This window comes from Neomonachus schauinslandi, chromosome 1 (genome assembly GCF_002201575.2).
Source record: "Neomonachus schauinslandi chromosome 1, ASM220157v2, whole genome shotgun sequence".
In the NCBI taxonomy this organism is placed as follows: domain Eukaryota; kingdom Metazoa; phylum Chordata; class Mammalia; order Carnivora; family Phocidae; genus Neomonachus; species Neomonachus schauinslandi.
The window spans coordinates 207,220,611-207,247,580 of NC_058403.1; the positions used below are offsets into that span (position 1 = coordinate 207,220,611).

At 58.0% G+C, this 26,970-nt stretch overlaps 3 protein-coding genes across 6 annotated transcripts; all 3 read left to right on the forward strand.

The window, feature by feature from the left end:
* The first annotated feature begins 492 nt into the window (after positions 1–492).
* Positions 493–7,736, forward strand: ICAM3 (intercellular adhesion molecule 3). 3 transcript variants are annotated; one of them, XM_021705242.2, is made up of 8 exons: positions 493–609; positions 734–825; positions 1,399–1,665; positions 5,463–5,774; positions 6,108–6,395; positions 6,736–6,990; positions 7,100–7,348; positions 7,454–7,736. In XM_021705242.2, exons 2-8 carry the CDS (start codon positions 744–746, stop codon positions 7,645–7,647), a joined length of 1,647 nt encoding a protein of 548 aa, XP_021560917.2. In that variant the 5' UTR covers positions 493–609; positions 734–743; the 3' UTR covers positions 7,648–7,736. The 3 variants fall into 3 exon arrangements, with proteins under 3 accessions (XP_021560917.2, XP_021560918.2, XP_044773963.1); XM_021705243.2 differs by having other exon boundaries at positions 493–825; positions 7,545–7,736; XM_044918028.1 differs by lacking the exon at positions 6,108–6,395 and having other exon boundaries at positions 493–825.
* Positions 7,737–7,921: 185 nt separating this feature from the next.
* Positions 7,922–21,323, forward strand: RAVER1 (ribonucleoprotein, PTB binding 1). 2 transcript variants are annotated; one of them, XM_044918035.1, is made up of 14 exons: positions 7,922–8,223; positions 9,745–9,811; positions 12,144–12,613; positions 16,182–16,373; positions 16,549–16,678; positions 17,045–17,139; positions 17,913–18,000; positions 18,305–18,516; positions 18,613–18,706; positions 18,782–18,921; positions 19,913–19,987; positions 20,459–20,599; positions 20,992–21,075; positions 21,177–21,323. In XM_044918035.1, the coding sequence occupies exons 1-14, from the start codon at positions 7,954–7,956 to the stop codon at positions 21,321–21,323; spliced, it is 2,205 nt and encodes a 734-aa protein (XP_044773970.1). In that variant the 5' UTR covers positions 7,922–7,953. The 2 variants fall into 2 exon arrangements, with proteins under 2 accessions (XP_044773970.1, XP_021560683.1); XM_021705008.2 differs by having other exon boundaries at positions 18,613–18,921.
* Positions 21,324–22,609: 1,286 nt separating this feature from the next.
* On the forward strand, positions 22,610–26,663 carry FDX2 (ferredoxin 2). Its single transcript, XM_021705009.1, has 5 exons — positions 22,610–22,937; positions 23,024–23,078; positions 23,277–23,383; positions 25,958–26,045; positions 26,243–26,663. Exons 1-5 carry the CDS (start codon positions 22,610–22,612, stop codon positions 26,397–26,399), a joined length of 735 nt encoding a protein of 244 aa, XP_021560684.1. The 3' UTR covers positions 26,400–26,663.
* Positions 26,664–26,970: the final 307 nt, after the last annotated feature.

Sequence of the window (26,970 nt, forward strand, 5' to 3'; positions counted from 1 at the left end):
TGTACTCCAAATACCCCACCTCAGCAAGACACACAGGGAATGGGGCATCCTCCAAGATCTTCAAAGGGAACGCGCCCCACAGTAGCCACTCAGACAAGTCAATGCAGAACCAGGCACAAGGGCCCAATCAACGGGGCCTCTGTTCATTTTCACGTCTCCACTCATCGTAGGGATCCCTCATTATCTCCCCCAAATCTCTTATTTATCTCATCCCAGGAATATCAAGATCCCATGCTAAGGCCTTTAGACCCCACCTAGAGGTCCCTCCATTGTCCTCAGGAAATGTTGCTTTGCAATCCCACCTTGTCACCCCAAGGACAGTGCCTGCCCGAAGATTCCCTGTTAACTTCCTCTCTGGGAACCGAGCACCCCCCTTCGCCCTAGTTCAGCAGGAAGGTGTCTCATAACCTCCTCCACCGCACCCCGAGCTTCCTCGTACTGAGAACAAAGGAAGCCGACTGTGTTAGCATTTCCTGTTGGTTCATTCTGGGGGCCAACGGTGTCAGTCAGGCCTGCCCCGTCCAAGACTCACCAGCACCCTCCACGTCGCTGGGGTCCCCGCGCTCTGGACCCCCTGGGCCACCGAATATCTCCCCTGCCCTTCCCCAGGTCTGGGCCCAAGAGCAGCCCCTGGACTTCTGCAATTTTAATGCTGTGGCTGGGCTTCCGTCCCCTGGGGGCCCCACTTGCTCCCCACTGCCCTGGGCCTCATCAGGGCAACTTCCTCCTGCAGGCTGGCTACCATGGTGCCCTCGGGGCTGCTACCCGGGGTCTGCAGGACTTCACCCATCGCCCTGCTTCTGGTCTGCTGTCTGCTGCCCCCAGGTGAGGCAAGTCAGGCTGGGGAGGCCTGGGGCTGGGGGACTGGTCGAGGGTGGGGGGAATGGACAAAGCAGAGCTTCACCCATCCTGCTCCCAGCTTCTGTAACACTTCCTTAAACTCGCGTCTGACAGGGCCTCACCCAGTGGCCTCATAGAATGGCTCTTTACCTCAGCCTTCAGGGCTCCCCAACGCCTAGTCCCTGCATGTGACTTGGCCCCCCACCCCGAAACACACACACACACACACACACACACAGTCCTTCCCAGACCTCTTTCTCTAGCCCTCCCTCTGCCAGGATCTCTTCCCTTTCACTCAGATCACTCCTACTTTCCTTTCAGAACTGGCCTGAGTTGTCCCCTCCTCTAGGAAGCTTTTCCTGACTCACTTCCTCCTCCAGGCTGGATCAGGGTCTCCCCTAGCCTTCCTCTGGGCTTTCCCCAGTTCCTGAGCAATCATCCATCTTCCCCACTGGGCTGAGTGCTGTGGAGGCAGGGAGGTGGGGTTGAAAGGTGGGGCCTGCGGGTGGGTAGGGAGAGGCACCAGAGCCACCATCAAGTGGCCCTCTGTTCCCACAGGTGCCCAGGGACAGCAGTTCCCGCTGAGGCTGGACGTCCAGAGCCCCGTGGTGCCTGCCGGAGGGTCCTTGTTGGTCAACTGCAGTACAGATTGTCCCAATCCTAAACTCATCACCCTAGAGACATCCCTATCCAAGGAGCCAGTGGGCAATGGCCTGGGCTGGGCAGCCTTCCAGCTCAGCAATGTGACTAGTAACAGCCAGGTCCTCTGCTCCGGCTTCTGTGATGGCACCCAGATGACATCCTCCTCTAACATCACAGTATACCGTGAGTGATGGAGCCTGGAGGTGGGCCCGGCCTTGGGCAGGAGTGGGGGTAGATTGCCCGTGGTGTGAGGGAGCAGGGAACCCTGAGTCTGTAGAGATGGCCCAGGGCTCTGGCCCAGAGTGTGGACCTGAATGTGTGTGTGTGTGTGTGTGTGTGTGTGTGTGTGGAGAGAGAGAGAGATATGCATCTCAACCATATGCCAAGGCAACAGCTGTGAAATCAATTTACCTGGGTCCCAACAAGCATTTTTTCAATGACACCTCCTGTCTTTTCTTTCCTTTATTCTTATGGCAGGTAATAATTCATGCATGTGGTTCCCAAATCAGAAGTTATAAAAAGGCATAAAAATCAAACCTCCATTTCCTAGTGCTGGCTACGATGCTTTAGTGTGGACACTGGGTGCTCATTCAATCTGTAAGCAGCCCCAAACTGGGGGAGGTACACTTAGGAGCTTCATTCCGCCGATGAGGACTCGAGGGCTCAGTGGGGTAAAGTCGCTTGTCGGGGCTCACAGCCCACGAGTGGAGAAGCTGGTTGTCTGGCTCTCAAGTCCTTGCTCCTAACAGATAAGTCTTCCTCCCGAGACCCCGTTGTTACTCATTTCTTATGCTTCCGGCCAGAGTTTCTCTGCATTTAAAGGAATACAATAGATCAGAAAATAGAGTATGTCACTCCTGGTCCCTACCGTTTCAGGAAGCCTTCACAGAGAAGTGTGGTATATGCGTGGGAGCATGTGTGCGCTCCCGGTGCGGCCCAGCGTCTGTGTACCAATGAGTGTGTCTGTGAGAGGATGTGTGTGTGTCATCTCTGCGTGTCCCTGTGAGTGTTCACAGGGTTGGTGTCTGCATGGTCGTGTGTGCCTGTGGCCTGTGTATGTGTGTGAATGTGAATGTGGGGATCCACGCTTGTGTGTATCTCTGCGTGTGTGTGTTTCTGTGTCGATATGTGTGTGTGTGAGTGAGTGGGTGTGGAGGTCTTCGTCAGGACATGTCTGTGCATTTATGTCTTTGTATCTGCATTTCCGTGTAAGTAGTAGACATGCGTGTGGCTCAGATGCCTCTGTCTGGCGCTCTGTAGAAGCCTGTTGGTCCTGGCTCACGGGAGCCGACTGTACTCATCCCTTCCCAACCCTGCGTCACAATGGGTAGCTTAAAAGCAGCCAGAGTGGGAGTATTTACACGGCAGAGATCGGCGAACGCTTCATGTTGGGGCTACCCCACCCCATCCCCGTGTTCCCAAGTGTTACTAGCAGTTGCCAGCACACCATTGTCTCTGACTGGTGGTGCCCGAGGCTGAGATGGGGGCCTCTTTTTTAAATACTCTAAAATTGTAAATAAATGTTTCTTCTACTATCCTAAAGTAAAGCAGTCCTGTGAAACCTTTTGTGAGCCATAATGGTGTCAAGGGAAGAAGCAATCAATTTCTATTGAAAAAATCTTGAGCATTCTCAGGCCCAAAATATAACCTCTCCTAGGCTTTTCTGATACCTTAGGACACATCTTGCTACCGGGTGCACAAAATAAATGGGGAGAAAGCACGGATGCTCGCAGACACAGGTCGGAACTCCGGCGGCTGGATGCTGGGATGCTGTGTGTAATCCCAGGGAAGGACCTTGGGCGCCCCCCCTCACTGGGTGTGGTGCCTGCTGCCTCTATAACCCCTCACTGCAAAACCAACACTGAATGCTGTCTTTGGTTTTCCCCCATTTTTTTTTTTAAAGATTTTATTTATTTGACAGAGAGAGACATAGTGAGAGAGGGAACACAAGCAGGGGGAGCAGGAGAGGGAGAAGCAGGCTTCCTACGGAGCAGGGAGCCCGATGTGGAGCTCGATCCCAGGACCCTGGGATCACAACCTGAGCCGAAGGCAGATGCTTCACTGACTGAGCCACCCAGGTGCCCCTCCCCAATTTTTTTTTAAAGGCTGATTTATTTATTTGAGAGGGAGCACAAGCAGGAGGGGCAGAGGGAGAGGGAGAGAGAATCTCAAGCTGAGTCTGCGCTGAGCACAGAGCCCGATGTGGGGCTCGATCTCACGACCCTGGGATCACGACCTAAGCTGAAACCCAGGGTCGGAGGCCTAACCAACTGCTTGGAGGCGCCCTTGGCCATTTTTCTTAAAAGCGAAAATCCTCTTCGAACTTCTGCTTAGCGGAAACAGGTACTGATTAATGTAGGTCTTTCACAAAAGTGAAGTGGTGTCATGAACTTTTGGAAAGCGGGGGATACCTACAGTAAGATGTTAACTATTTTTCGTGGCAGCCAGTGCATGGGCCTCTGTGTGATAGCTGAGATCCAGGCTTGAGTTGCTGAGGGAATGAGATGCTTCCCAAAGGAGGCCCGGGGTTTGGTAGGCATGCCTGGGAGGGGCACTGCAGCTGCCGCTGGGAGGAGACCCAGCCTGGGGGTGTGCAGTCCCTCAGGGCTGTGCCGGAGCACCCTGAGAGGCTGCCCCGTAAGAGCCTTGAGCACCTGGGATTGACTGAGGAGGCCAAGGCCAGAGTCCAGGCCCGAGGCTGGGAGGAGGGACCATGGGAGTCCCTGGATGTTACATCAAGGAGGCAGGTGAACACACACATGGGTCTGGAGTTTGGGTGACTCACCTTCTTTTTTTTCCTAAAGATTTTATTTATTTATTTATTTATTTATTTTTATTTTATTTTATTTTTTTTAAAGATTTTATTTATTTATTTGACAGAGAGAGAGATAGCGAGAGCAGGAACACAAGCAGGGGGAGTGGGAGAGCGAGAAGCAGGCTTCCTGCCGAGCAGGGAGCCCGATGTGGAACTCGATCCCAGGACCCTGGGATCATGACCTGAGCCAAAGGCAGACACTTAACGACTGAGCCATCCAGGCGCCCAAGATTTTATTTATTTATTTGACAGAGAGAGACAGCGAGAGAGGGAACACAAGCGGGGGGCGTGGGAGAGGGAGAAGCAGGCTTCCTGCCGAGCAGGGAGCCCGATTCGGGGATCGATCCCAGGACCCCGGGACCATGACCTGAGCCGAAGGTAGACGCCCAACGACTGAGCCACCCAGGCGCCCCGGTGACTCACCTTCTAACCCCAGCTGGGCCCCTTTCTGGCTCTGTGTCCTTGGGTAGATCACCTCACCCTCACCTCTCTGGGCCTGTTTCCCCATCCGTAAAGCAGAAAAATTAATAGAGATTTCGCTTGGTTGCTGTGTGAACGAAGGCGGATGACATTTGGAAAGCCTAAGGAGAACTCTAAATAAACAGGAACTTTTATGAGTACTAATAACATTGTAAGGGGTCATAACTTAGTCTGCTTCCTTCCTTCCTTTTTTTTTTTCCTTAACTGTGAATTTCTCAGGAACAGAAAATCTGACTTTTATTTCAGTGCCTGGCAAGATATCCCATAAAACAGGAAATAATAATCATGATTCTAAGGACAATAACAAACACTTCTACGGGCACAATACTAAGCCCTCTGTGTTTATTAACTCAAAGTTCAGGGGCACCTGGGTGGCTCAGTCGTTGGGCGTCTGCCTTTGGCTCAGGTCACGGTCCCAGGGTCCTGGGATCGAGCTCCGCGTCGGGCTCCCTGCTCAGCGGGGAGCCTGCTTCTCCCTCTCCCACTCCCCCTGCTTGTGTTCCCTCTCTGGCTGTGTCTATCTCTGTCAAATAAATAAATAAAATCTTTAAAAAAACAAAAACAAAAAACCCCCTCAAAGTTCAGTTCTGCCCTGGGCGGCCCTCAGCCTCCTCTCGGCTCCATGGGGTGGGAGTTGTAGGGCTGGCTGATAAGTACAATTCTCCCCTCCCTAACCCCGCCCTAGGGTTCCCAGAGCGAGTGGAGCTGTTACCCCTACCCCGCTGGCAGCCCGTGGGCGAAAACCTCACTCTGCGCTGCCAGGTGGCCGGCGGGGCGCCCCGGGACAGCCTCTTCGTGGTGCTGCTCCGCGGGGAGGAGGAGCTGAGCCGGCACCCGGCCTCTGGGGAGCCCGCCGAGGTCGAGGTCACGGTCCCGGTGCTGGCGGGCAGAGACGACCACCTCGCCAATTTCTCCTGTCGCACGGACCTGGACCTGAGGCCCCAAGGGCTGAGACTGTTCCAGAACATCTCGGCCCCCAGGCAGCTCCGAACTTTTGGTGAGGGAAGGGACTGCAGAGGGTGGGTGATGAGCTGAGCCAGATAGGGGTGCCCTGGCGGGGAGGTTTCTTGCGAATGGAATGGACTGGACCAACGGCTTCTGGAAAGGCATGCCCTTGGCCACTGAGGACGGTGCAGCCTCAGTTGGGAGACTCGCGGCCACGGTAACTAACGAGAAACCCAAGGAGGTGTGTTCTGGGAAGGGGTGATCCAGGCCGCAAGGTATCCTGGGAAAGAAGGACCCTGGTTCGTGGCAGTGAGCGTCTCATCGGGAAAGGGGCATCCACAGCTCTGGGAGACCTCCTCCTGCTCACGCCTGCCCTTCTCCCCAGCACTGCCCATGACCACTCCACACCTCGTTGTCCCTCGGTTCTTGGAGGTGGGAACGACTTGGTCGGTGAACTGCACCCTGGACGGGCTGTTCCCGGCCTCCGAGGTCCAGGTCCAACTGGCGCTGGGGAACCAGACTCTGAATTCTACAGTCGAGAGCCACGGGAACATGATCACGGCCACAGCCACAGCCACAGCGAGCGTGGAGCAGGAGGGCACCCAGGAGATTGTCTGCAACATGACATTGGGGAGCGACAGCAGGGAGGCCCGGGAGAACTTGACCATCTACAGTAAGAGGGGTCGGAGCCAAGACAGCAAGCCAGGCGAGACAAGGGGCGGGGCTTCGGTATCCGGAGTGGAGCGACATATACATAGGGCGGAGACTAAACTGGAGAGGGGGGGCCTGAGCCTGCAGAGAGGGAGGGGTTGTTGTGTGGGCGGGGCCTAAGTTACCCGAAAGGTATAGCCAGAGTACCCCAAGTTGGACTGGGGCGGAGCGGGGCGGGGGGGCTCAGAGTAGCATGAAGGCATGGCCTGGATACCCCGAGAGGAAAGAGGCAGGTGGAGGGCGGGAACTGACCGATGTGAGGGGCATGGTCAGTAAACTCCAGGGCAATGCCGCGTCTTCAGGCTTCCAGGGGCCCATCCTAAACCTGAGTGAGCCCAGCGCCCCCGAGGGAACCGCAGTGATTGTGACTTGCTTGGCCGGACCCCGAGTCCAGGTCACGCTGGAGGGACTTCCAGCTGCGGCCCCTGGACAGCCTGCCCAGTTTCAGCTAAACGCCACCGAAAGGGACGACAGGCGCATTTTCTTCTGCAATGCCAGCCTCGAGATGGATGGGAAGATCTTACACAGAAACAGCAGCGTCCAGTTGCGAGTCCTATGTGAGTAGGTCACTCTGATCTTTAAACCCTTGCTCCCCTGGTTTGGTGGGAAGACTCTCCCTTGCCCCATTGTGCCTCGAGTATGTCTAATCATTTGACCGATCCACAGACGGTCCCAAGATTGACCAAGCCAAATGTCCTCAGCGCTTGACGTGGAAAGATAAGACTCTCAATGTCCTGCAGTGCGAGGCTCGGGGCAACCCGGACCCCCAGCTGCACTGTTTCCAGGAAAGCTCCGGGCTCGAGGTGCCCATCGGGATCCCATTCCTCGTCAGGTTAAACTACAGTGGTACCTACTCCTGCAAGGCGGCCAGCTCACAAGGCACACACACTATGACTGTGGTGATGAACGTTCGGGGTGAGCCAAGACGGGGCCGTGGGTCTAGATGGGCAAACCCGGGCGGGGGGCGAGGGGGGTGGGGGCGGCAGAGCGTGTGTATTTATTCCTTGCTTCTCTGCATAGATCGGAACTCCCGCGCCGTCACCATCGTCCTGGGGGTGTTAGTGGTCCTGGGCCTGGTGACTATTGTCGCGGCCTTACTGTGTGTCTTCAGTGTGCAGAAGCGGAGTGACATCTACCATGTGAACCAGGCGAGCACTTGGTTGCCCCTGACATCTAAGCAGCCCGAGGTGGCTACGGGGGAGGATCCATCCTGAGCCTCCAGCTGGGGGAATGCTGGACCAAGGACGATGGGGGTTTGGCTGTATCCCCGGGTTCCGCACCAATAAAGCGCTCAAAATCCGGAGTCTGTGGTTTGATTCCTCGTGTGCTGAGCAGCTCACCCACCGCGCTTCGTGTCCTTTGAGTGACATCTCTGTGGCAGAAAGGGGTGGAGCCTGTGGCGCCCAGACGCGGCTTGAACTCTGAGAGGCGGGATGGGCCTTGGCCAATGGGCTGAGGGGGTGGGAAAGGAGGTGGGGCTCCTCCTGGCCAATCGGCGGGCGCGCCCTCGTTGCCGCTCTATGCCGCTCCGCCCAGGCTCGCTGGTCCCAGAAGGCGCCGGGTTTCCCAAGATGGCGGCCGACGTGTCCGTTACTCACCGGCCCCCGCTGAGCCCGGAGGCTGGGGCCGAGGTTGAAGCTGCTGATGCCGCGGAGCGCCGGGCGCCCGAAGAAGAACTGCCGCCGCTAGATCCAGAGGAGATCCGGAAACGGCTAGAACATACCGAGCGCCAGTTCCGTAACCGCCGCAAGATACTGATCCGGGGCCTCCCGGGGGACGTGACCAACCAGGTATGGGGGGGGGAGCGTGGCGGGAAATACCACCGTGCGCGTGCGCGGGGGGAACCGGGCGACACCAACGCTGGCCTGCGCTGGGGGGCGTCGGCGGGAGAGTCCAAGCGCGGGATCAGTGCGGGATCGGGAGAAACCAAGAGCAAGATGTGTGGGGGGGGGCAGTGATGGAGGGAAAAACCAACTTTGGACTGAGGGAGGACGTTGCTAGGGGCGACCACAGGTTTGGACGAAACCAAGTGATTGAAGGGGGCGGGGAACTAACTGGAAGGGGGCGGGCAACTTTGGCCTTGTTGGGGGATTGTGAATGGGCTGCTATATTGGGACTGTGGAAGTAGGGATGTCGGTTGCTCCCTGCTGTGATTGTGTTTTTCCCCACCCCCTCTACCGTGGAGCGGCGGAACCTTGTATCCAGAAGTTTCAGGGTTGACTAGAGTATGCCTTTCCATAGCACGCGTTTACCGACTCCTCTGAGAGGTCCGGAAGTTGTAGTAGCTCCTGGGGTTTTTCTTCTCCAAAAGCCTCTGGATTAATTTGGAAAAATGGAGTCTAGTGCCCCCAGCTCACAGACCTGCAGACCTCCCCCACTGTTCTGTGCCCCCTCCCTTGACTGATCTGGCCAGGGGTGCCCTTCTTTTGGGGCCTACATGGGGCAGGGCTTCCCAGTGCTCTTTGGACCCAAGGAGATTGCATCTAGTCTGCCCTGCCCTGCCACAGTGAGATGGGTTCTTTCTCCCTGCTGCTGAGAAATCTCTGCTCTCTGACCCACCTGCACATCTGCCACTGACTCCCTGCCACGAGTAGGCACATGGCTGGTGGGGTCTTAGAGTGTGGGGAGGGGCACACTTGGGGACAGACCTGGGGCAGGTGCCACTAAGTATGGTCCGGTTTTTTCCTAGAACTGGCTCTCCTAGTGCCTACCATCTCTCAGCTGGGAACACTCTATCTCCTTCAAGGTGCACAGTGTGTCTGGCAGTAGCAGGCCCCAGAGTTTGCCCACAAAGCTGGCTTACCAGAAGACCAGCCCTGTCAACAGGAGGGAATTGGGAGGCACGTGAAGCCATGCACTGTGGGCTTTTAAGTACACAGGGTCCCCAGTCAGGTACCCCCTGCATGGCATTCCCTCTGCTGCCCTGACCAGCTGCATGACCTTGGACATGTTCCTTTGCCTCTCTGAGCCTCAGTTTCTTCATCTACAAAATGGGTTAATGCCCAGTTTGTTGGGATGTTGGAAAGAGTCAGACTTGCTACCTGAGGTTCAGATGAGTTGAAGTTATTTCCCTAAGGGCAGAGCTGGGACTTGAACGCAGACCCATCCGAGTCTTAGGGTGTGTTGTGTTAGTTCAAAGCTTGGAGTCTGCAGCTAGGCTCTGGCTCTAAATCCCAGCTCTGCATGTTTCCTCATTTGTAAGATGGGGTTGCTATTTGATCTGCCTTCATAGCTGGTCCACGTGGAGGTGGCACTGGGTCGCTCCCTTCAGCCCCTGGTGACTTCATATCCTTTGGCTTCTGTCTCCGCAGGAAGTGCACGACCTGCTCAGCGACTATGAGCTCAAGTACTGTTTTGTGGACAAATACAAAGGGACAGGTTTGTGGGGCTGTGGGTTGGGCTAGTGGCAGGAGATGACAGTCCCTGAAACTGGGAGGGTCCACACCCAGTGTTTCCTGTCCTGAACTTCGGGCCCAACCTTGTCTCCTAGGCCGTGCAGGACAGACTGTTGTCCCACTCTGTCTCTCATCCTGGGTGCCCATTGTCAGGCAGCCTTGGTGTTCCTCCCCTGGGCTCCCCAGCCAGATACCTAGGCATTGGGCTCCCCTCTTCTCCACGCCATTCCCCCCAGCCAGCCAGTCACCCAGACCTGTCTGGTCTTCTCCTTCAAGTCCTCCAGAACAATTGGCGCCCCTCCATTCCCTCAACTTCCATCTGATCCATGCCCCCTCCATCTTTGCCAAAAAGGCAGCCTCACTCTGGTCTGTCTGCCTCTGTGATTTCATGGTCCGGCTTGCCCTCCCCACCACTAGCCAGCTCTGATCCAGTTGCAAATCTGATCAAATCCAGTCCTAACCTTCATTGTTCTCTCTCTTCAAAATTCTCTGAGGCTCCTCCTGACACTACCTTGCGGGGATGTGCCCCAGCCTCACCATCCCCTCGGGCACCCATCAGGTTCCAGGTTGTTCCCTCTGCCAGTGCTCTTAGCTGTCCACAGTGCTATCCGGGTGGCATCAGGCAGCTCGCATAGTGCCCCAAACGCCCTACCCATCATAGCACTGTCACACTGGGCTCTTGTCGCTCTCTCACTCACCTGCCTCCTGCACTGGGTGGCTGGCTCCCTGAGAACAGGGAGGGGTCTTGTCAGCCTTGGCACTCCCCCACTCCCCGCATGGGAAGCTCTCTGTGGGTGTCTACGCCTGCCAGGCATTGTGCTGGTATTAAACCTTCCAGGGCCTTTTTTTGCAATCTGTAAGATGGGTGAGAAGAAGCTGAGGACCAGTAACCCCTGTGTGGCAGGCTAGCATAGTTGTTAAGTTCTTGGGCCCTGGAGGCAAATGGACCTGGGTTCAAGTCCTGGTCTGGCCTTACTCTGTGGCCACAGGCAAATGATTTACCCTCCAGAGCCTCAGTTTTCTCACCAGCAAATTGGGCATGACCTGCTTGGGTTAGCCATGAGGCCAAACATGTTAAAATCCTAAAAAGCTGTGGGTGCCTGGCACCTAATAGGTGCTTAGTAAATATTGGCAGGGGCAACAAATCAAGTATTTACTGAGCACCTAGCATGCCTGTGTGCTAAGCATCAATAATCCAGAGCTTAACTGACACACTCATTCATACAGTCTTCCAACAATGTTTACTGAATGGTGTGTGCTGGGTACCGGGTACGTAACTGTTAACCAAGTTAATAAATAGTCTAGTCTGCGGAGAAGGGTGTTATTCAGACAGCTGCAAGCATGGAGGTTTGTGTACACGAACACACACAAAACCATAAGCTTCAGAGCCCTGTAAGAGCACAGAGCTGGGATCTGCAACAGGAGAAGTCAGGCTAGGCTTTGTGGGGGAAGTGATGTTTGCAGGCAGATTGAAGGGTGGGTGGGGGTTAACCAGGCGAGGCAGCGTGGAGGTCAGGGTTCCACGCTCAGGGAGAAGCAGGCGCAAAGCCCCGGGGTGGAGTGGGCCTGGCACAGTTCAGGAAGTAGCAGCAGGAGATGGGCGAGGAGGTCAGCAAGGCCAGTGGGCCAGGCCACACAGGATCCACTGGCCCCTGTAATGAGAAACCCCTAGACAAGGACAGGGCACCATCTGATTATCCTTTTGAAAGGCTCCCTGTCGCTGCTGGGTGGAGAGCAAACGAGGAGTGGCAGCGGGACTGGATATGAGAGGTGTTGGTGGCCTGGAAAGGTGGTGAAGGAGGGGTGCAGAGCAGGGCACTGGGGCTTGCCTGCCTGGGTTCAAGTCCAGGCTCCTCCACTGGGGCAGGGGGCACTGCTCTGGACCTGTTTCCTTGCTGACCAAATGGGGGTTGTCAGGAGTAAGTTATTCTCATTTCCCATGAAGAAACTGAGACCCCAGAGCCATTCAGGGGCTGGAATCGAAGCCCCAGGCCCCGGCGATCACGTGCTTAACCACGGCCGTGCGCCACCCAAGTTAGTCGCGTGTAGGACCCAGCCAGGTACACAATAGGTGAACCCTGCTGTGTGGGTGAGGAGCGGGGACGAGAGCAGGAAGCGGGGCTCGGGGAGGAAGGAGACCCCTGCAGCAGGAACTCCAGGCTGCCAGCCATTCCCTCGGCTGGTCCCTGACACATCGTGGTTTTTGGGTATTCTGAGGTCACGCAAGGTATAGAGAGAGGTGGGGGGGGCAGCCGTGGGGTGAAGGGGGTGCCCCTCGGGGTCGCCCCCTGAGCCCGCGCCCCCTCCCGCTGCAGCCTTCGTGACCCTGCTGAACGGGGAGCAGGCTGAGGCTGCCATCCGCGCCTTCCACCAGAGCCACCTGCGGGAGCGCGAGCTGTCCGTGCAGCTGCAGCCCACGGACGCCCTGCTCTGCGTGGCCAACCTGCCCCCCAGCTTCACCCAGCAGCAGTTCGAGGAGCTGGTGCGGCCCTTCGGCAGCCTGGAGCGCTGCTTTCTGGTCTACAGCGAGCGCACCGGCCACTCCAAGGGCTACGGCTTCGCGGAGTACATGAAGAAGGACTCGGCCGCCCGCGCCAAGTCGGACCTGCTGGGCAAGCCGCTGGGCCCGCGCACCCTCTACGTGCACTGGACAGATGCCGGGCAGCTGACACCTGAGCTGCTGCATTCGCGCTGCCTCTGTGTCGACCAGCTGCCCCCTGGCTTCAGCGACGGGGACGCCCTGCGCCGGGCACTGGCGGCGGCCCACACACCCACCTTCTGCCAGGTGAGCCCTGGGCCTGGTGCCTGGGCCTGGGGGTGGGCGGGGGGCCAGAGCGCCTCAGAGGGGCCCTTTGGCGTCACCTGCCTTTTCTAATCTCCTGGGTCCCTTTTTAGTAAAGCAGTGGCGGTGCCACTTTGAATGGGGTTCTTGTTAGAAAGGCCACATGGTGTAGTGGGTGACAGCCCAGCTCGGAGCCAGATGGCTGGGCCTCAGATCCCAGTGCACCCTTTAGCAACTTGCTTAACCTCGGTGGCCTTGGGCCTCCTATAAAACGCAGGTGAGGCCGCCTTTGTGAAAGCTTGGTGCGAGTCTTGCTCACCTCTCCTCCCATTTCCGTGTTCATCAGACATTTGCCGAGTGGCCTCCCGGCTCCTAGGCCTGGCTTTGAGGAGGCTGTCCAGAGAAGCCCACAGTCCATTTGAGCCTGGAGGTCAGGAAGTTGGGCTTGGCTGGATTCCAGCCCGGCTCTGTGCCTCTGGGCAAGTCACTCACTCTCTGAGTCTTGGTTTCCCTCCTCCATAAAAGGATTCAACACTCACACATTGGGTTGGCAAAACAGTCTCTGGTTCATCCGAGTCACATGTGTAATGCACATCTGTGTGCCTGCCGGGCCCTGTGACAGGCACAGTGGCGTGAGAACAAGCCAGACCCACTTCTCAGCCCCCAGATAGCTTTACCCACAGACCCCCAGCATAGATATTCCTTCAGCACGCACTGGGCACATTCCTTAGAATCCCTTCATCCTAGAACAGCCCAGAGAGGCAGGTAACACCCCATTTTCAGGTGGCACAAGTTCAAGTGCCCTACCCAGGGCTCTACAGCCAGGGTGTGGCAGGGCTGGGATGGGAACGCTGCAGCCTGGCTCCAAGCCCCAGGCCAGCCTGACGGAGCTGGTGTACGGGCCCTGACCCCAGTGGCCGCGGGTGAGTCCTGCTTCCCTTGTGTAAATGGAGTCTTAGGAAGCCGCTCCTTGCTCACTTTGCATTTGGTCACGCTGCTGCCTTCTGTTGTGTACCTGCCCTGTGCTAGGCCCTGGGTGGGGGGCTCAGGAGACAGATGACTTAGCTTGGCAGCCACGTCCTCTCTTATGAAGATGGGACAGCAGGGCTATGACCAGCTAAGTTCTCGCTCCGAGCCTTAGTTTTCCCATCTGGAAATGGGGCTAGCAGTGCTTTGTGATTGGGTTATTGTGAATGGCTACTTGTACATGCTTCCACTTATAGTAGGTGTCCTGGTTGAATGGAGGCCGGGCTCAGGAGTCAGGCACGTTGAGGTTTGAGCCTTAATCTCCCTCCTTAGGAGCCATGAAGCCTTGGTTGCACTTTGACCCCTTTCTCTCTTCCTCTGTAAGATGGCACATATTAGAAGATGTGCATCTGGGCCTTGGACAGAGGTGAAGGTGAAGTGCTCAGTAGAGGTGGGCTGACAGCTGGAGCCACCCTACCTGGGCACTCAGAGCAGGTGCACATCTAGAGTACCACCCTTCCTTGCCCCTGGGGAGCATCTCCTTAAATCCCCACAACCACCGTTTGAGGTGGGTTTGTGTGCTGGCCCCACTTTACAGATGAGGAAAACAAGGCCCAGGGCTGGGCACGTGCAATGATGTGCCCACACCAGCCTGCCAGTAAGGTGGGCTGGGAGTCGGGGTCTGTCAGCTGACCCCGGGGCCCCCCGCTCTTAAGCAGGCACCCTCACCTTCCAAGAAGGCTGGATGCCAAGCTGGGAACTGGCCGTCCTGGTGGGGAGCATCATTTTCAACATCACCAAGATGAGACCATCAGGGAAATGCCCTAGCAGCCCGCTCTGGCACGCTTTGCCAGTTAGTCACACGCCAGTTTCCCTAGCATCTCAATGCTGTAGACGCTAATAAAGCAGGTGTCATGAGACCTTGGGTGTTTTAAGAAGCCTTTTCCATTTTATTTATTTTTGTGAATGGGCAGTCCAGTCCTGTTTGGAAATTCAGCAAGTGCAGAAAGGTCAGTGGTGAAGGCTCCCTTCCCCCCGGCGCCTTTGCCTGCAGTCCCTGCTCAAACCAGGTTGTGGTGGTGTCTCCTTCCGGCGAGATTTCATGACGCATTTCAAACAGATGTGTGTGTATGTCTTTGCGTTCCCCTTTTCCTGACCCAGATATTGCCGTGCCTGCTTCGGTTTGGTTCTTCCCTTCGGTCTTGGGCATATTTTCGTGCTCAGACACGAGAGCTTTTTCATTGCTGTTGGGGCCACACCGTATTCCATTTCGTGGACTCCGCTGTCCTCTGTGGATGGACATTGTCTTGGTTCCATACCACACTTCGCGTCACTGGGGACCGGGAGGAGCATCACTGGTTCCCGAAACAGCCATAGCCACACACAGGTGGCTGGTTTCTTGAAGGGCAGCAGCGTGGCCTCGTCCGCTCCCAGCTCCAGCTCCATGGCCCGGGCAAGGGACTGCCCTTCTCGGAGCCTGTTTCCTCCCCTGCGGAGTGGGAGTGCTGCCCGTGCCTGGCTCTGCAAAGTGGTGAAACAGCCCCTGTGGCGCCCAGCCCGCGGGCAGGCACGGTCCGGCCGGGTGCTTGCCCGCGATCTGTCTGCCCTGGGACAGCACCCACGATGCCCTGAAAACCAAGAGGTTCGTTCCCTGAGTGGGTGGCAGGCTCTCATGGTGGCAGAGCCTGACCTGACCTGATCTGATGGGGCCATTTGTGTCTTGCTGCAGAGATCTGGGCGTCTGATGTGCGGGAGCCCCAGACCCCAGTGGGGGAACGGACACACGATATATAGCATGTGCAGCATCCTCCCTTTCTTCCAAAAAGTCTCAGTCCTGGGACACATCTGGCCCCAGGATCTGGAAAAGGGGCTGTGGGCCTAAAGTACCAACGGGCTGCTGTCAGGGGAGGCGGGGTGGGGGGGGCCTCACTGGTTGTGTGACCTCCCTCCCAACTGGCACATCCGGTCTTGAACCCGAGCTTGGAGGCCACATGTCTCACCCCCAGGCTGTGTCCTTCCTGCGCCTTCGTGTGCTGGGCAGTCCCCATCAGAGTCCCAAAGTAGCGCTGGCCTGAGCCCCAGGGGACTTGACCCATGCGAGGTGGACCCCAGCTTTGCGCTCCTACACGCTCTGTGACCTTGGGCATGTTGAACTTTCTGAACCTCAGCTGTCTGCTCTGAAAAATGGGTAGGATGCAGCCTCCTGGGGCCACTGAGAAGATTCGATGAGCTAATGCAGGAACAGGGCTTAGAAGAGCGTAGGGCCAGGGCGCCTGGGTGGCTCAGTTGGTTGGGCGACTGCCTTCGGCTCAGGTCATGATCCTGGAGTCCCTGGATCGAGTCCCACATCGGGCTCCCTGCTCGGCAGGGAGTCCGCTTCTCCCTCTGACCCTCCCCCCTCTCATGTGCTCTCTCTCTCATTCTCTCTCTCTCAAATAAATAAATAAAATCTTTAAAAAAAAAAAAAGAAGAGCATAGGGCCAAAAACCCACGCCCTCTGGGGAATTCACGGTCATGATCGGGATCCCAGTCTGGTCGCTGTTGTCACTTCACGTGAGGGCTGCCACTGCCACTTGAGTGCTCACGTCTACCCCCCCCCTCCCAGCTGGCATATGGCCAGGATGGACAGCTGAAGGGCTTCGCTGTGCTGGAGTACGAGACAGCGGAAATGGCAGAAGAAGCGCAGCAGCGGGCGGACGGCCTGGTGCTGGGGGGCAGCCACTTGCGCGTCTCCTTCTGTGCCCCAGGGCCCCCTGGCCGCAGCATGCTGGCCGCGCTCATCGCTGCCCAGGCCACGGTGAGTGCCTGCCTGGGAAGTGTACCCCTGGGGGTGGGGGTGGGGGAACCAGGGGCCAGGTCCTCCTCTCTTAAAAAGTCAGGGTGTCGGCTGGACTCGGGATGAGAGGGATGGGTGAGCCCACATCCCTGAGGCCAGGTGGGGCTCTAAGCCGCTCTTCCATTTCTCTCTACAGGCCCTCAATCGGGGCAAAGGACTCCTGCCCGAGCCCAACATCCTGCAGCTGCTCAACAACCTGGGGCCCTCTGCCTCCCTCCAGCTGCTGTTGCACCCCCTGCTCCACGGCACTGCAGGGGGCAAGCAGGGTAAGGTGGGGCCCGGAGAGTGGCGGCCCGGGTCCCCAGCGCTCTCAGAACCCAGCGCCTCCCCAGGCTTTTTTCCCATCTGAGCTCTAAGTGACTCGAGCCCGTGAGCAGGGGCTGGGATGAGAGCGGCAGTCACCCAAGGGAGCTGGTGCCCCGAGCCCCTCAAGGGGTGGCGGGGGGGAGCAGAGCCACCTGCAGTGAGGCAGGGTAGTGGAAAGGGCTGTCCCTCCCTGGGGCAGACTCCCCTCCTGGGCCCTTGTTTTGGGGACATCAGTTGTTTTCTGGGAGCTTCAGGCCCGGGGTTGTGCTTAATTGGGGCGGGCGCTTCCATCCAGGGTCCGCTGCTCACTTCCCGGTCTCCCCCAGGCCTCCTGGGTGCACCTCCGGCCATGCCGCTGCTCAGCGGGCCCGCCCTATCCACGGCGCTCCTGCAGCTCGCCCTGCAGACCCAGAGTCAGAAGGTAACTGCGCGGCCCCGGGCCCTCTGCGCGCACACGCACGCCCCTGCCCCTCCTCGGTCCATTTCACACCCCCTCGCACCTGCCAGTGGCTTGCCATCGGCAGGGTGACGGGATATGTGGTCGTGTCCGTGGCAGGTGCTCAGGACTCAGGCAGTGACTCAGTCTGGGAGAGGAAGTCCAGGCTTCACAGGGGAGTAGCTTGCTGGTGGCTCGCTCCCGCCTTCTCATCGCGTGTACACGGAGACCCAGGCAGACCAAGATACGCACACGCACACGCCCACACGCACACACACACGCCACTGATCCACCCGGTTTGGTTCACTAGGGCCAAGTCAGTGACGTGGGTGCGTCTGACCGTCACTGATGGAATCAGGGGCTTGCGTGGCTAAAAGTGACTGGCTCCATGTGGCTGGGGCACTGTGTTGGACACTGTGCTTCCAACAGGGGACCGGGTGTGGGACAGTGTGCCTGGGAAGGACTGTCATCTTATGTGTGTCTGACCGTGGTTAGCAGTGTGGGTGATGGGCCCTGACACGCCGAGCATATGGTGCATGTCCCCGGGGTCTCTCCAGGGCCTGGTATGCAGGAGGCCCTCCGTCACCACTGGGTGGCCAGATGGGTGACGGCTGGGATGTTGCAGACACTGGGGGACACTGTACGTGTCTGCCCATGACGGGCTGGGGCCTGGAGTCCGGGTGTGCTGGGTGTGGTGACCCCTGTCTGCTGTCCGGGCCACACTGGCCCATCTCCAGCTGATTGTGCTCTGTCTCCAGAAGCCCGGGATCTTGGGAGACTCTCCCCTGGGCACCCTTCAGCCTGGGGCCCAGCCGGCCAACCCCCTCCTCGGGGAGCTGTCTGCAGGTAACACAGACCCTGCGCCCCCTCATCTTTCTGGACCCCGTTCCCACTTCCCCTTTCTGAGCCCCTTTCCTTACTAGGCATGGACACATGATCTCATTTCTCTGGGTCTCAGTGGCCCCATCTGTCAGTTGGGCCCTCACCTCCCAGGGTGGCTGGGAGCATCCTGGGAGGTGATGTGCTTAGAGGGCTCTGCACAGTGCCCACCACATACCTGCTGGTCCGGGTCCAAGTGGAGGCTCAGGGCCCCAGGAAGACGGGTCCTGTGGGGTTGGGGTTGGGCGCCAACATCATCTTCTCCCTGTAGGGGGGGCCCTGCCCCCGGAGCTGCCGCCCCGGCGAGGGAAGCCACCGCCTCTGCTGCCGCCACTGCTTGGCCCCTCTGGGGGTGACCGGGAAGCCATAGGCCTGGGTCCCCCAGCAGCCCAGCTCACTCCACCCCCTGCCCCAGTGGGACTCCGAGGCACCGGCCTTAGGAGCCTCCAGAAAGACAGTGGACCTCTGCCAGCACCCCCTGGGGTAAGGCTCTGCCCTGTACCCAGTACCAATCCGGCCTCCTGACCTGCAAGGGCCCGCCTGCCAGGGGCCCTCACGAATCCAGCCCTCCCACCACAGGTCTCGCTGCTGGGGGAACCCCCAAAGGACTTCCGGATCCCCCTGAATCCCTACCTGAACCTACACAGCCTACTCCCGGCCAGCAACCTGGCGGGTAAGGAGGCTCGGGGCTGGGGAGGCACAGGGAGAAGCCGCCGCCCGGCTGAGGGCCACCTGCCTAACCCCCCAGCCCCTGGAGGTGGCGGTGGAGGCGGCGGCAGCAGCAGCAAAGCCTTCCAGCTCAAGTCCCGCCTGCTCAGCCCTCTCGCCAGCACCCGCCTGCCCCCTGAACCAGGGCTGCCTGACAGCTGTGGTTTCGACTACCCCTCGGTGAGTACCTAGCTGCCGTGCGGTCAGCCTCCCGAGGGCTGCCACTGTGGCCCTTTGTCCCCCCAGAGAGAGTCATTCTCCGGAGCATTATTTCTGTAATACCGAAGGCCAGGAGAGCACTAGGGAGATCGCGGGGAAGGTGCCAGACACAGTCCCCGCCCTGTCTCATGTCTGTTTGTCTCTGCACATCAGACCTGCTTCCTGTCTGTCTTTCTCTCCCAAGAGGCGTTAGGCTGGGCTTTGGCCTCTTAAAGACAAGGCTCGGTGTCCTGTTGGTCTTTCTGTCCTTCTCTCCCTTATCTGACTCTTGTCCCTGTCCCTGGAGAGCTGCTCCTTCTGTGATCTCAGCCTCCCCCGGGGTCAGATGTTGCAGCCCGGCCACCCGCAGGCCCCCCCCCTGTGTTATGTTTGGCACACACCAGGTTTGCTTATTTATATATTTATTTTTAAGATTTTATTTATTTGACAGAGTGACAGCGAGAGAGGGAACACAAGCAGGGGGAGTGGGAGAGGGAGAAGCAGGCTTCCTGCTGAGCGGGGAGCCTGATGTGGGGCTCGATCTCAGGACCCTGGGACCATGACCTGAGTGGCAAGCAGACTCCTAACGACTGAGCCACCCAGGCGCCCCTGGCCCACACCAGGTTTAAAAAAAGTAACAACTGAAATAAATGTCAGCGCTAACATATAAAAGGGCTCACACAATGCAGATGCCCAGTGGCCTCGAAACACTGTGAACACCTGGCCCCACAGGGGCCACACACCTTCATAGCAGCCGCCTCCGGGGCTGATGTGGAACCCCTCTCTGCCGTGGGGCGCACACTCCATCTCATCCCAGCTGCCCAGCCTGCAGTTGGAAGTCGCCCGCACACAGTCAGGTGTGCCCTCTGCTGGAGGGGGCCAGACTTCCCCGGGACATCTGTGCCGTGGAACTCAGCCAGGGGTGAAGCTGGTGCAGACTCCCACCCAACATGCTTCTCTCCCTTCCCTTCAGGATGTGGGACCTCGGCGGCTCTTCTCCCACCCACGGGAGCCGGCGCTAGGGCCTCACAGACCCAGCCGACACAAAGTAAGAGCTGCCCCGTCCATCTTATCTCCTGGGCGTATCCGTTAGCTTTTGCCGCATAACAAGCGGCCCCACCACTTGGTCGCTCAGAACAGCAGATACTTGATTTCTCACCAGTCTTCGGGGAGCTCAGCAGGTGGTTCCCTGGCAGCACAGCTGGGGCTGAGTAGTCTGCACTGGTTTTAGTCACATACCTGGCAGTTACTAGGCGGGGGAAGGGGACTCAGCTGGGATGATTTATCTGCTGCCCCTGGAGCTCGTTCTCCAGCAGGTCACCCTGTGAGGCTGGCCCGCGTGTGGTGGTGGTCCCGGGGTTCCCAAGAGGAAGCAGGGAAGCCAGGCACCTCTGTCTTCAGCGTCATGCTGCTGTCCCATTGGCCAAAGCTGGGGGGGAGGGGCATTTGGGAGGATCTACAGAATGGGTTGGATTCTTCAATAATCTGTCTCACTCGGCCCGCTCCCCCCTCTCTGCAGATGTCCCCCCCGCCAAGTGGTTTCGGAGAACGGAGTGGCGGGGGCGGCGGGGGGCCCCTCTCCCACTTCTATTCGGGTTCTCCCACTTCCTACTTCACCAGTGGCCTGCAGGCTGGCCTCAAGCAGAGCCACCTTAACAAGGTGAGGAGCTTCCCCAGCTGCGGACAGTTCCCCAGGGACAGCCAGGATGCAGGAGCCCCTGCGACCTTTGGTGCCTAGGCCCAGGCCAAGGTGGTGGCAGAGCGGGGGTCAGCTCTGCTCAGGGACGAGCTCAAACGGGCCATCCCCACACCTGTGTGTCTTGCACCTAATGTTGCCCAGCCTTCCTGGCCACCTTTCACTCCCTCCCCAGTAACCTGCGGTGTGGGTGCGATTAGCCCCAGTTGACAGATGAGGCAACAGGCTCAGAAAAAAGAAGTCCCCCCAGTCTCCTAGCTGATGAGTGGCAGAGGCAGGGTTCAAGCCTGAAACCCCTTGCCTTTGCCCTGGGGGCCGCTTCCTCTCCCATTTCATCTCTCTCCCATGTCTCCCAGGCCGTCGGCTCCTCTCCACTGGGCTCCGGAGAAGGGCTCCTGGGCCTCGGCCCTGGGCCAAATGGCCACAGCCACCTGCTGAAGGTACGGGGGGTGGGTGGGGAGGGCAGCGGGGACGCGCCGCGTTGGGGAGCAGTGGCCCCTGGATGGCCTCTGACTTGTCACCCCCTCCCCTCTGTCTCTAGACCCCACTGGGTGGCCAGAAACGCAGCTTTGCCCACCTGCTGCCCTCACCCGAGCCCAGCCCTGAAGGCAGCTATGTGGGCCAGCACTCCCAGGGCCTTGGGGGCCACTACGCAGATTCCTACCTGAAGCGCAAGCGGATTTTCTAAGGGTCCAGTGCCAGAGATGCTCAAGGGCCTGCACCAAATCGCTTTTGGGTTTTCTGGTGTTCTGTTTGTGTTTTTTCCCCCCCTTTCAGTAATAGAAAAATCTCTGAAAGACTTTGTTGACCAACCAGCCGGAACCCAAGGAGTGTGGGGGAGTCTGGGGGCCACTATGCACCTCTGGCCTGCTCCCGGCATGGAAACTCTACAGCCTTAAGAGAGAGGGGCCCTGGCCTGCTCTCTGTCCCCTCCCCTGTATCCGCCTGTGTCTGTGTCTCTCTGGGAGTCCTCTCCTGCCTAGTCACTCCTGTATCTTGGCCTTTCGAGTGCCTTGGAGGTTCCCCTGACCTCCCGTGAGGATCAGAGACTGTCCCCCTTTTTTAACTTTGACAATTGACTTTTGTTTCCTTTTCTAATTTGTATTATTTTTTAAGCAATCCAGGACGACCCCCAGCTCTGATTCCTTCAAGGTCCAGCATGTCTGGGCCTTCATTCCACTCTTTTTGGTTTGAAATGGCTCAGCCCTCTTTCTCTCATGTCTGCTGCAGGCATGGCTGTGTCCTGCCCCTGCCTGCCCACTCTGGCCTGTATTCCAGCTGGGGATCCCCAGCCCCCTCCCACAGTTCCCTCGCCTTCTGATGCCTTAAAGCCGGGTCCCAGGCCCTGCGGTCAGAGCCTCTTAGATGCCGAGCTCCGGAAGCTTGACTCAGGACCAAATGGCTCTGGCCTGGGGATTGGGCCCCTCTACCCAGGGTCCCCACTCTGAGGACAGTAGAAGGCCAAAGCCTTGGTCTTGGCATACCAACCCCATCATCCCTCCTACCCAGGCGTGTGTGCAGAGACGGGTTTTCTCTGCCAGCTTAAACCAGTCCTGCTGTCAGTCTGTGGGAGTCCGGTTATTGTGCATCTCACAGCCTCTGCTGTCTCCCCCCGCCCGCCCCCATGTTGAAGATGAGCTCCACCTCTCCATCCCCAGGCTAGATCACCTGGAGCTGGCCTCCTGTTGGCCCAGTGCCCAGTCCAGCAACTTCATGCAGATAAGCTCTGCCCCTGCCCACCAGCAGGACCTGTCGGCCTGAGGAGATCCTGGGCCCTCCCCCTGGCCGGCTGGGCCACCAGCTTCCCTCCCCTGACTCTGGGGGGTCCACATCCACTCCAGGGGGGTGTCGTCTCCCCAGTCCTCCCTCTCAGACCTTCCTTTGCTGAATTAAAGTTTGTAAGTAAATGGTTTTAAAGAAAGCAGAACTGGCTGGTTCTTGGGACAAACAGTGGGCCTGGGTGGGTAGTCGGAGATGGCCCCGCAGGTCTTTCGTGTGGGTGAGCCGGCATGGCTCCCTCGCGCTCTGGCAGTCCCTGGAGTCCTTTCTCGCACGCTCCCCACTCAAACGGCAGAGCTCATATTCGGGCAATTACGGGCCCTTTGGTCGCGTGGCTGCCACTGGGCATGCCCAGGCCCGGATCACGTGATGCCTGTCATGGCGGCCTCCGTGGCCCGGGGAGGCGTGAGTGCTGGGTTTCTGCTGAGGGCGGCTGGTGGAGCCTGGTGGAGCCGGCGTGGGGGCTCTCGGGGGTCGGGGGAGGCGGCGGCGCCAGTGACAGCCAGAAGATTTCGAGCAACAGGTACCTGGGGCGCTTTGGGGGACAGCGTTAACCCGCCGGACGCCCGCAAGGCGCGCCGCGGCCGCTCACCCAACCGTGTTTTCCAGACTCGCGCCCGGCGGGGGAAGAAGAAGCTGGCGGCCCCGAGCGGCCCGGGGACGTGTGAGTGTAGGGGGCTAAGTCCCCCATTCTTTGTCCCACGAGGTTCCTCCGGTCCCCGCCTTGCCGTGCAGCCTCATCTCTGTGTCCCCCTTCTACCTCGTCCTATTCCCCTGGCCGTCTAGGCCCCCTAACCCTAGACGTGACCTGGCCACCGCGCCCACCGTCAAGTTTGGTATCTGCACCCCCGTCTGTCCCCAGGGTGAACGTGGTGTTCGTAGACCGGTCAGGCCAACGGATTCCGGTGAGCGGCAGAGTGGGGGACAATGTTCTTTACCTGGCCCAGCGCCATGGAGTGGACCTGGAAGGTGGGAACCCCACACTGGGAATTGGGGAGGTCCTTATTCATTGTTTTAAAAACCCTGCAAATCAGATACGGTTCTCCTCCGTTACTTCACCCTCCCGTGGCTTCCCATCAAACATGGCTAAAATCCAGACTCCTCACCAATGTCTCAAACCCTGACCAGCTCTAAACCTTCATTCACTCAGCAGCTATTTATTGAGCATTTATTAGAGGTCATTAAAATTCCTGCCCTCCAGGAGCTTGTATTCTCTCCCTCCTTCCTCTCTCTAATCTAGACACACTGGCTTTCCTGCTGTTCCTCAAACAAAAAGCCAAGTCCATTCCTGCCTCGGGGCTTTTGCATTTGCTGCTCCAGACATCTGAAGTACTTTCCCACCAGATTAATCCTTCAGGTCTCAAAGTAAATGTCATCTTTCTGACAATCTCCTCCCCTCAGCCCAGCTAAAACCCGCACCCCTGGTCACTGTCACCTCAGTGTGCTTTATTGTCCTCCTAACACTTCTCAGTGTCTTGTTTCCTTTTTGTCCTCTGTCTTCAGAATGAGATCAGAAACCCTGGTGCTACTTATCGGTTGCCTGTCATAGTGTTTAGATGTAACGGGTATTAAATCAGTATTTGCTGAGTAAAAGATAATCATAGCAGACATTATTTTAAGCGCATTAAATACCTACTGACTGATTGAATCTTCCTGATAAGGTTATGTGATAGGGAAGATTGTTATCTCATTTTATAGGTGAGGAAGCAGCCCCAGGTTAAGTTGACATGATCCAGGGTCAAGTAAGTGGCAAAACTAGATTCAAAGCCAGCTTATTTTAGCCACTAATCTGTGCTGCTCTTCTCTGTATATTGAACACCTTGTTTGCCAGGCAGCAATGTACAAAACAGACAAGGCCCCTATCATTTCACATCAATTTCAATTTAATAGGGACCATAATCCCAGGAATAAACATGTAATTATATCATGAGCAGCTGGAAAGGGCAGTCTGAAAAAAAAATGTACAGGGTTATTTGTTGGGTGAATATAATACAGAGCCTGATTTAATCATTATCGGGGGTGGGGACGTTGGGGGGCTGGTCATGGCAGGCCTACCTCAAGTTCTGTTCTGGAATCCAGTCACCAGGAGTCCAGGACAGAGGTTGGAACATGAGTTTTAGAGGCAAGTGGCCTGTGTTCATATTTTGCCTCTTACCAGCTCTATGACTCTGAGCAAGGTACTTTACCTCTCTGGGCCTCTGATGCCTCATGTATAAAAGGGGATAATTTAGTTACTATCTCATTGGGTTGCTCTGGAGGCTTAAACAGATCTCGGACGTAGTGCTGAATGCCTGGCACCTGGTTAGTATGCAGTGCCTAGCTGGGACTATCGATTCAATAATCTCTATCTCATGGGATGAGGGTGCTAATGAGGTGGGAAACAGGACTGAGGAAGAGATTCCTTGGGGACTGCCTGGAGCTTCAGGGTCCAGACATTTTATCCCCAGGAGACGGGGAGTGTGGGCAAAGTCACCAGGTCCCCCTGGGAGGTTCTCCCAGGTCAGGAGGCTGCTTTGCAGCTACATCCTCATTATCCAACACGTGTGGAAGACAGGGAATTCTGTCCCATTCACTTAAAACACGTCTCTTGAGCATCCATATGCCAGGCTCGGTGCCAAGTACAAAGACGGAGGCCAGGTTGATGGAGCATAGGTACACCCAGAGATTCAGGTGGTAACCTGAGACTGTGGTAAATGCTGTGCAGAAATTAGAGTCCCCAAGGCCAGGCAGGGGTGGGGGGTGGTGCGGGGAGAGGATAAGAAACAGGAGATGGGGGAACTGGAAAACAGATGAGTTCTGTTGGTAAAAGAGTGGAGAGAAGAACATTGCAGGGCGAGGGTGCAACAAGTGCAGAGGCTATGTGGCTCGGGGGGCAGTGTGGCTGAAGTGAGTGAGTGAGGGGTCGGGAGGATCTCAGAGATTGAGTGGAAGAGTTTGGTTTTATTCTGGCTGCCAAAAGGCCTTGGAAGGTTTTAGACCAGGAGGGACATTATCCCCAAAGCGCAATTCTCAGTGATCAGTCCAAAGGGTGGGAATGCGTCCGGGGGAAAAGCAGGAAACCCCAGCTTCTGTATCTTTCAACCCTTATTTTCTGGTCTCTTCCCCTGCCACACTGAGTGTTGAGGAAGCAGGTCCCATCTTCGGGAGCAAGAGGTAGAGGGAAACCCATTTGCCCAGCACAGTGACAGGGTCCCCGCAAGGGCTTACAGGCTGCAGGGACCCTGCCTTTTTCCCCCTCAGCCACACTGAAGTCAAGTCCACGCTCATTCATGGTTCCGTGTACGCAGTCTGGTCCACAGCCTGCTGGGGGGGTGGTCCTTGGGAGACGGGACACCCTGGACGTCCCTTTGCAAAACTTACACGCAGCTCGGGAGCAGCTAGCCGAGTGGATGACGGGGCGGAGGGTGCGCTCGGTGCGGGCCCGGGAAGGACGGACGAGGGGCGCGCGGGGAGACAAAGGACCTCTTCCCCCTTCTGTCCTTGACCGCATGGTGCCTACCTGACCGTGCCCCTCACTGGCACCTCCTCACTTGTTGCCCCCAGGGGCCTGTGAAGCTTCCCTGGCGTGCTCTACCTGCCACGTGTACGTGAGCGAGGACCACCTGGACCTTCTGCCTCCTCCTGCCGAGAGGTGAGCGGGGGCAGCCCCTCCCCGCTGTGCAGAGGCCCGTGTGGGCCGCGCCAGGCAGCCCCAGCCCGACTCGGCCCTGCAGCTGCTGGCCGTGGCGCTGCCCTGCGCCGGCCTGAGAGGTGCCTCGTCCCCGCCCTGTGGGGCCCCCACCAGCTGGACAGCTTGCCCCCGGGTGACTGCTCTTCTCCTTGCTGCAGGGAGGACGACATGCTGGACATGGCCCCGCTTCTTCAGGAGAACTCCCGGCTGGGCTGCCAAATCGTGCTGACTCCTGAGCTGGAAGGGGCCGAATTCACGCTGCCAAAGATCACCAGGAACTTCTATGTGGACGGCCATGTCCCCAAGCCCCACTGACACCCCGGGCACCCGCGGCCCCGCGGCCGGGACTGCAGGAATAGCCAAGTTGCCAGCCCAGCCCAGAGCATGGACAGGCCCGAGAGAGATGTTGGAAGCAACCAGAAGGCCAGAGCCCCTGCCTCAGAGAGATCCCATGTCCAGGTTCTGGTTTGGGAGGCCGAGGGGGACCCAGCCCTGCTGGGGTGGCCTCCCCCAAACTCAGGAGAATCAGTGTGTGGATAGGGTGCCATCTGACTGGAACAACAATAAAACTGTCTCACAGACCTCCAGTGTCTTGAGGCTCCTCGGGGGGGGGGGGGGGGGGAGGGCAGGCCCTGGGGTCTGTAGCCGCACCTTCTGGGCCCCCAACTCCCCCCTCCCACGGCAGCGCTGGGGTCGCGGGACGGCTGAGGCAGAGGCCCGGAAGCTGCCTTCCTGGAGAGCCCGGGAGCCCGAGCCCACGTGCACCCGCGTGCCAAAGCCCCGCCCCCCCGTCCGCGGAGGGATTTGCGGGGATCCGGGCTGGCCTGGAGGGGTGTGAAGGCCACCCGAGCGGAGCTGCCAGAGTGGGACCGAGGCCGGCCTGGGG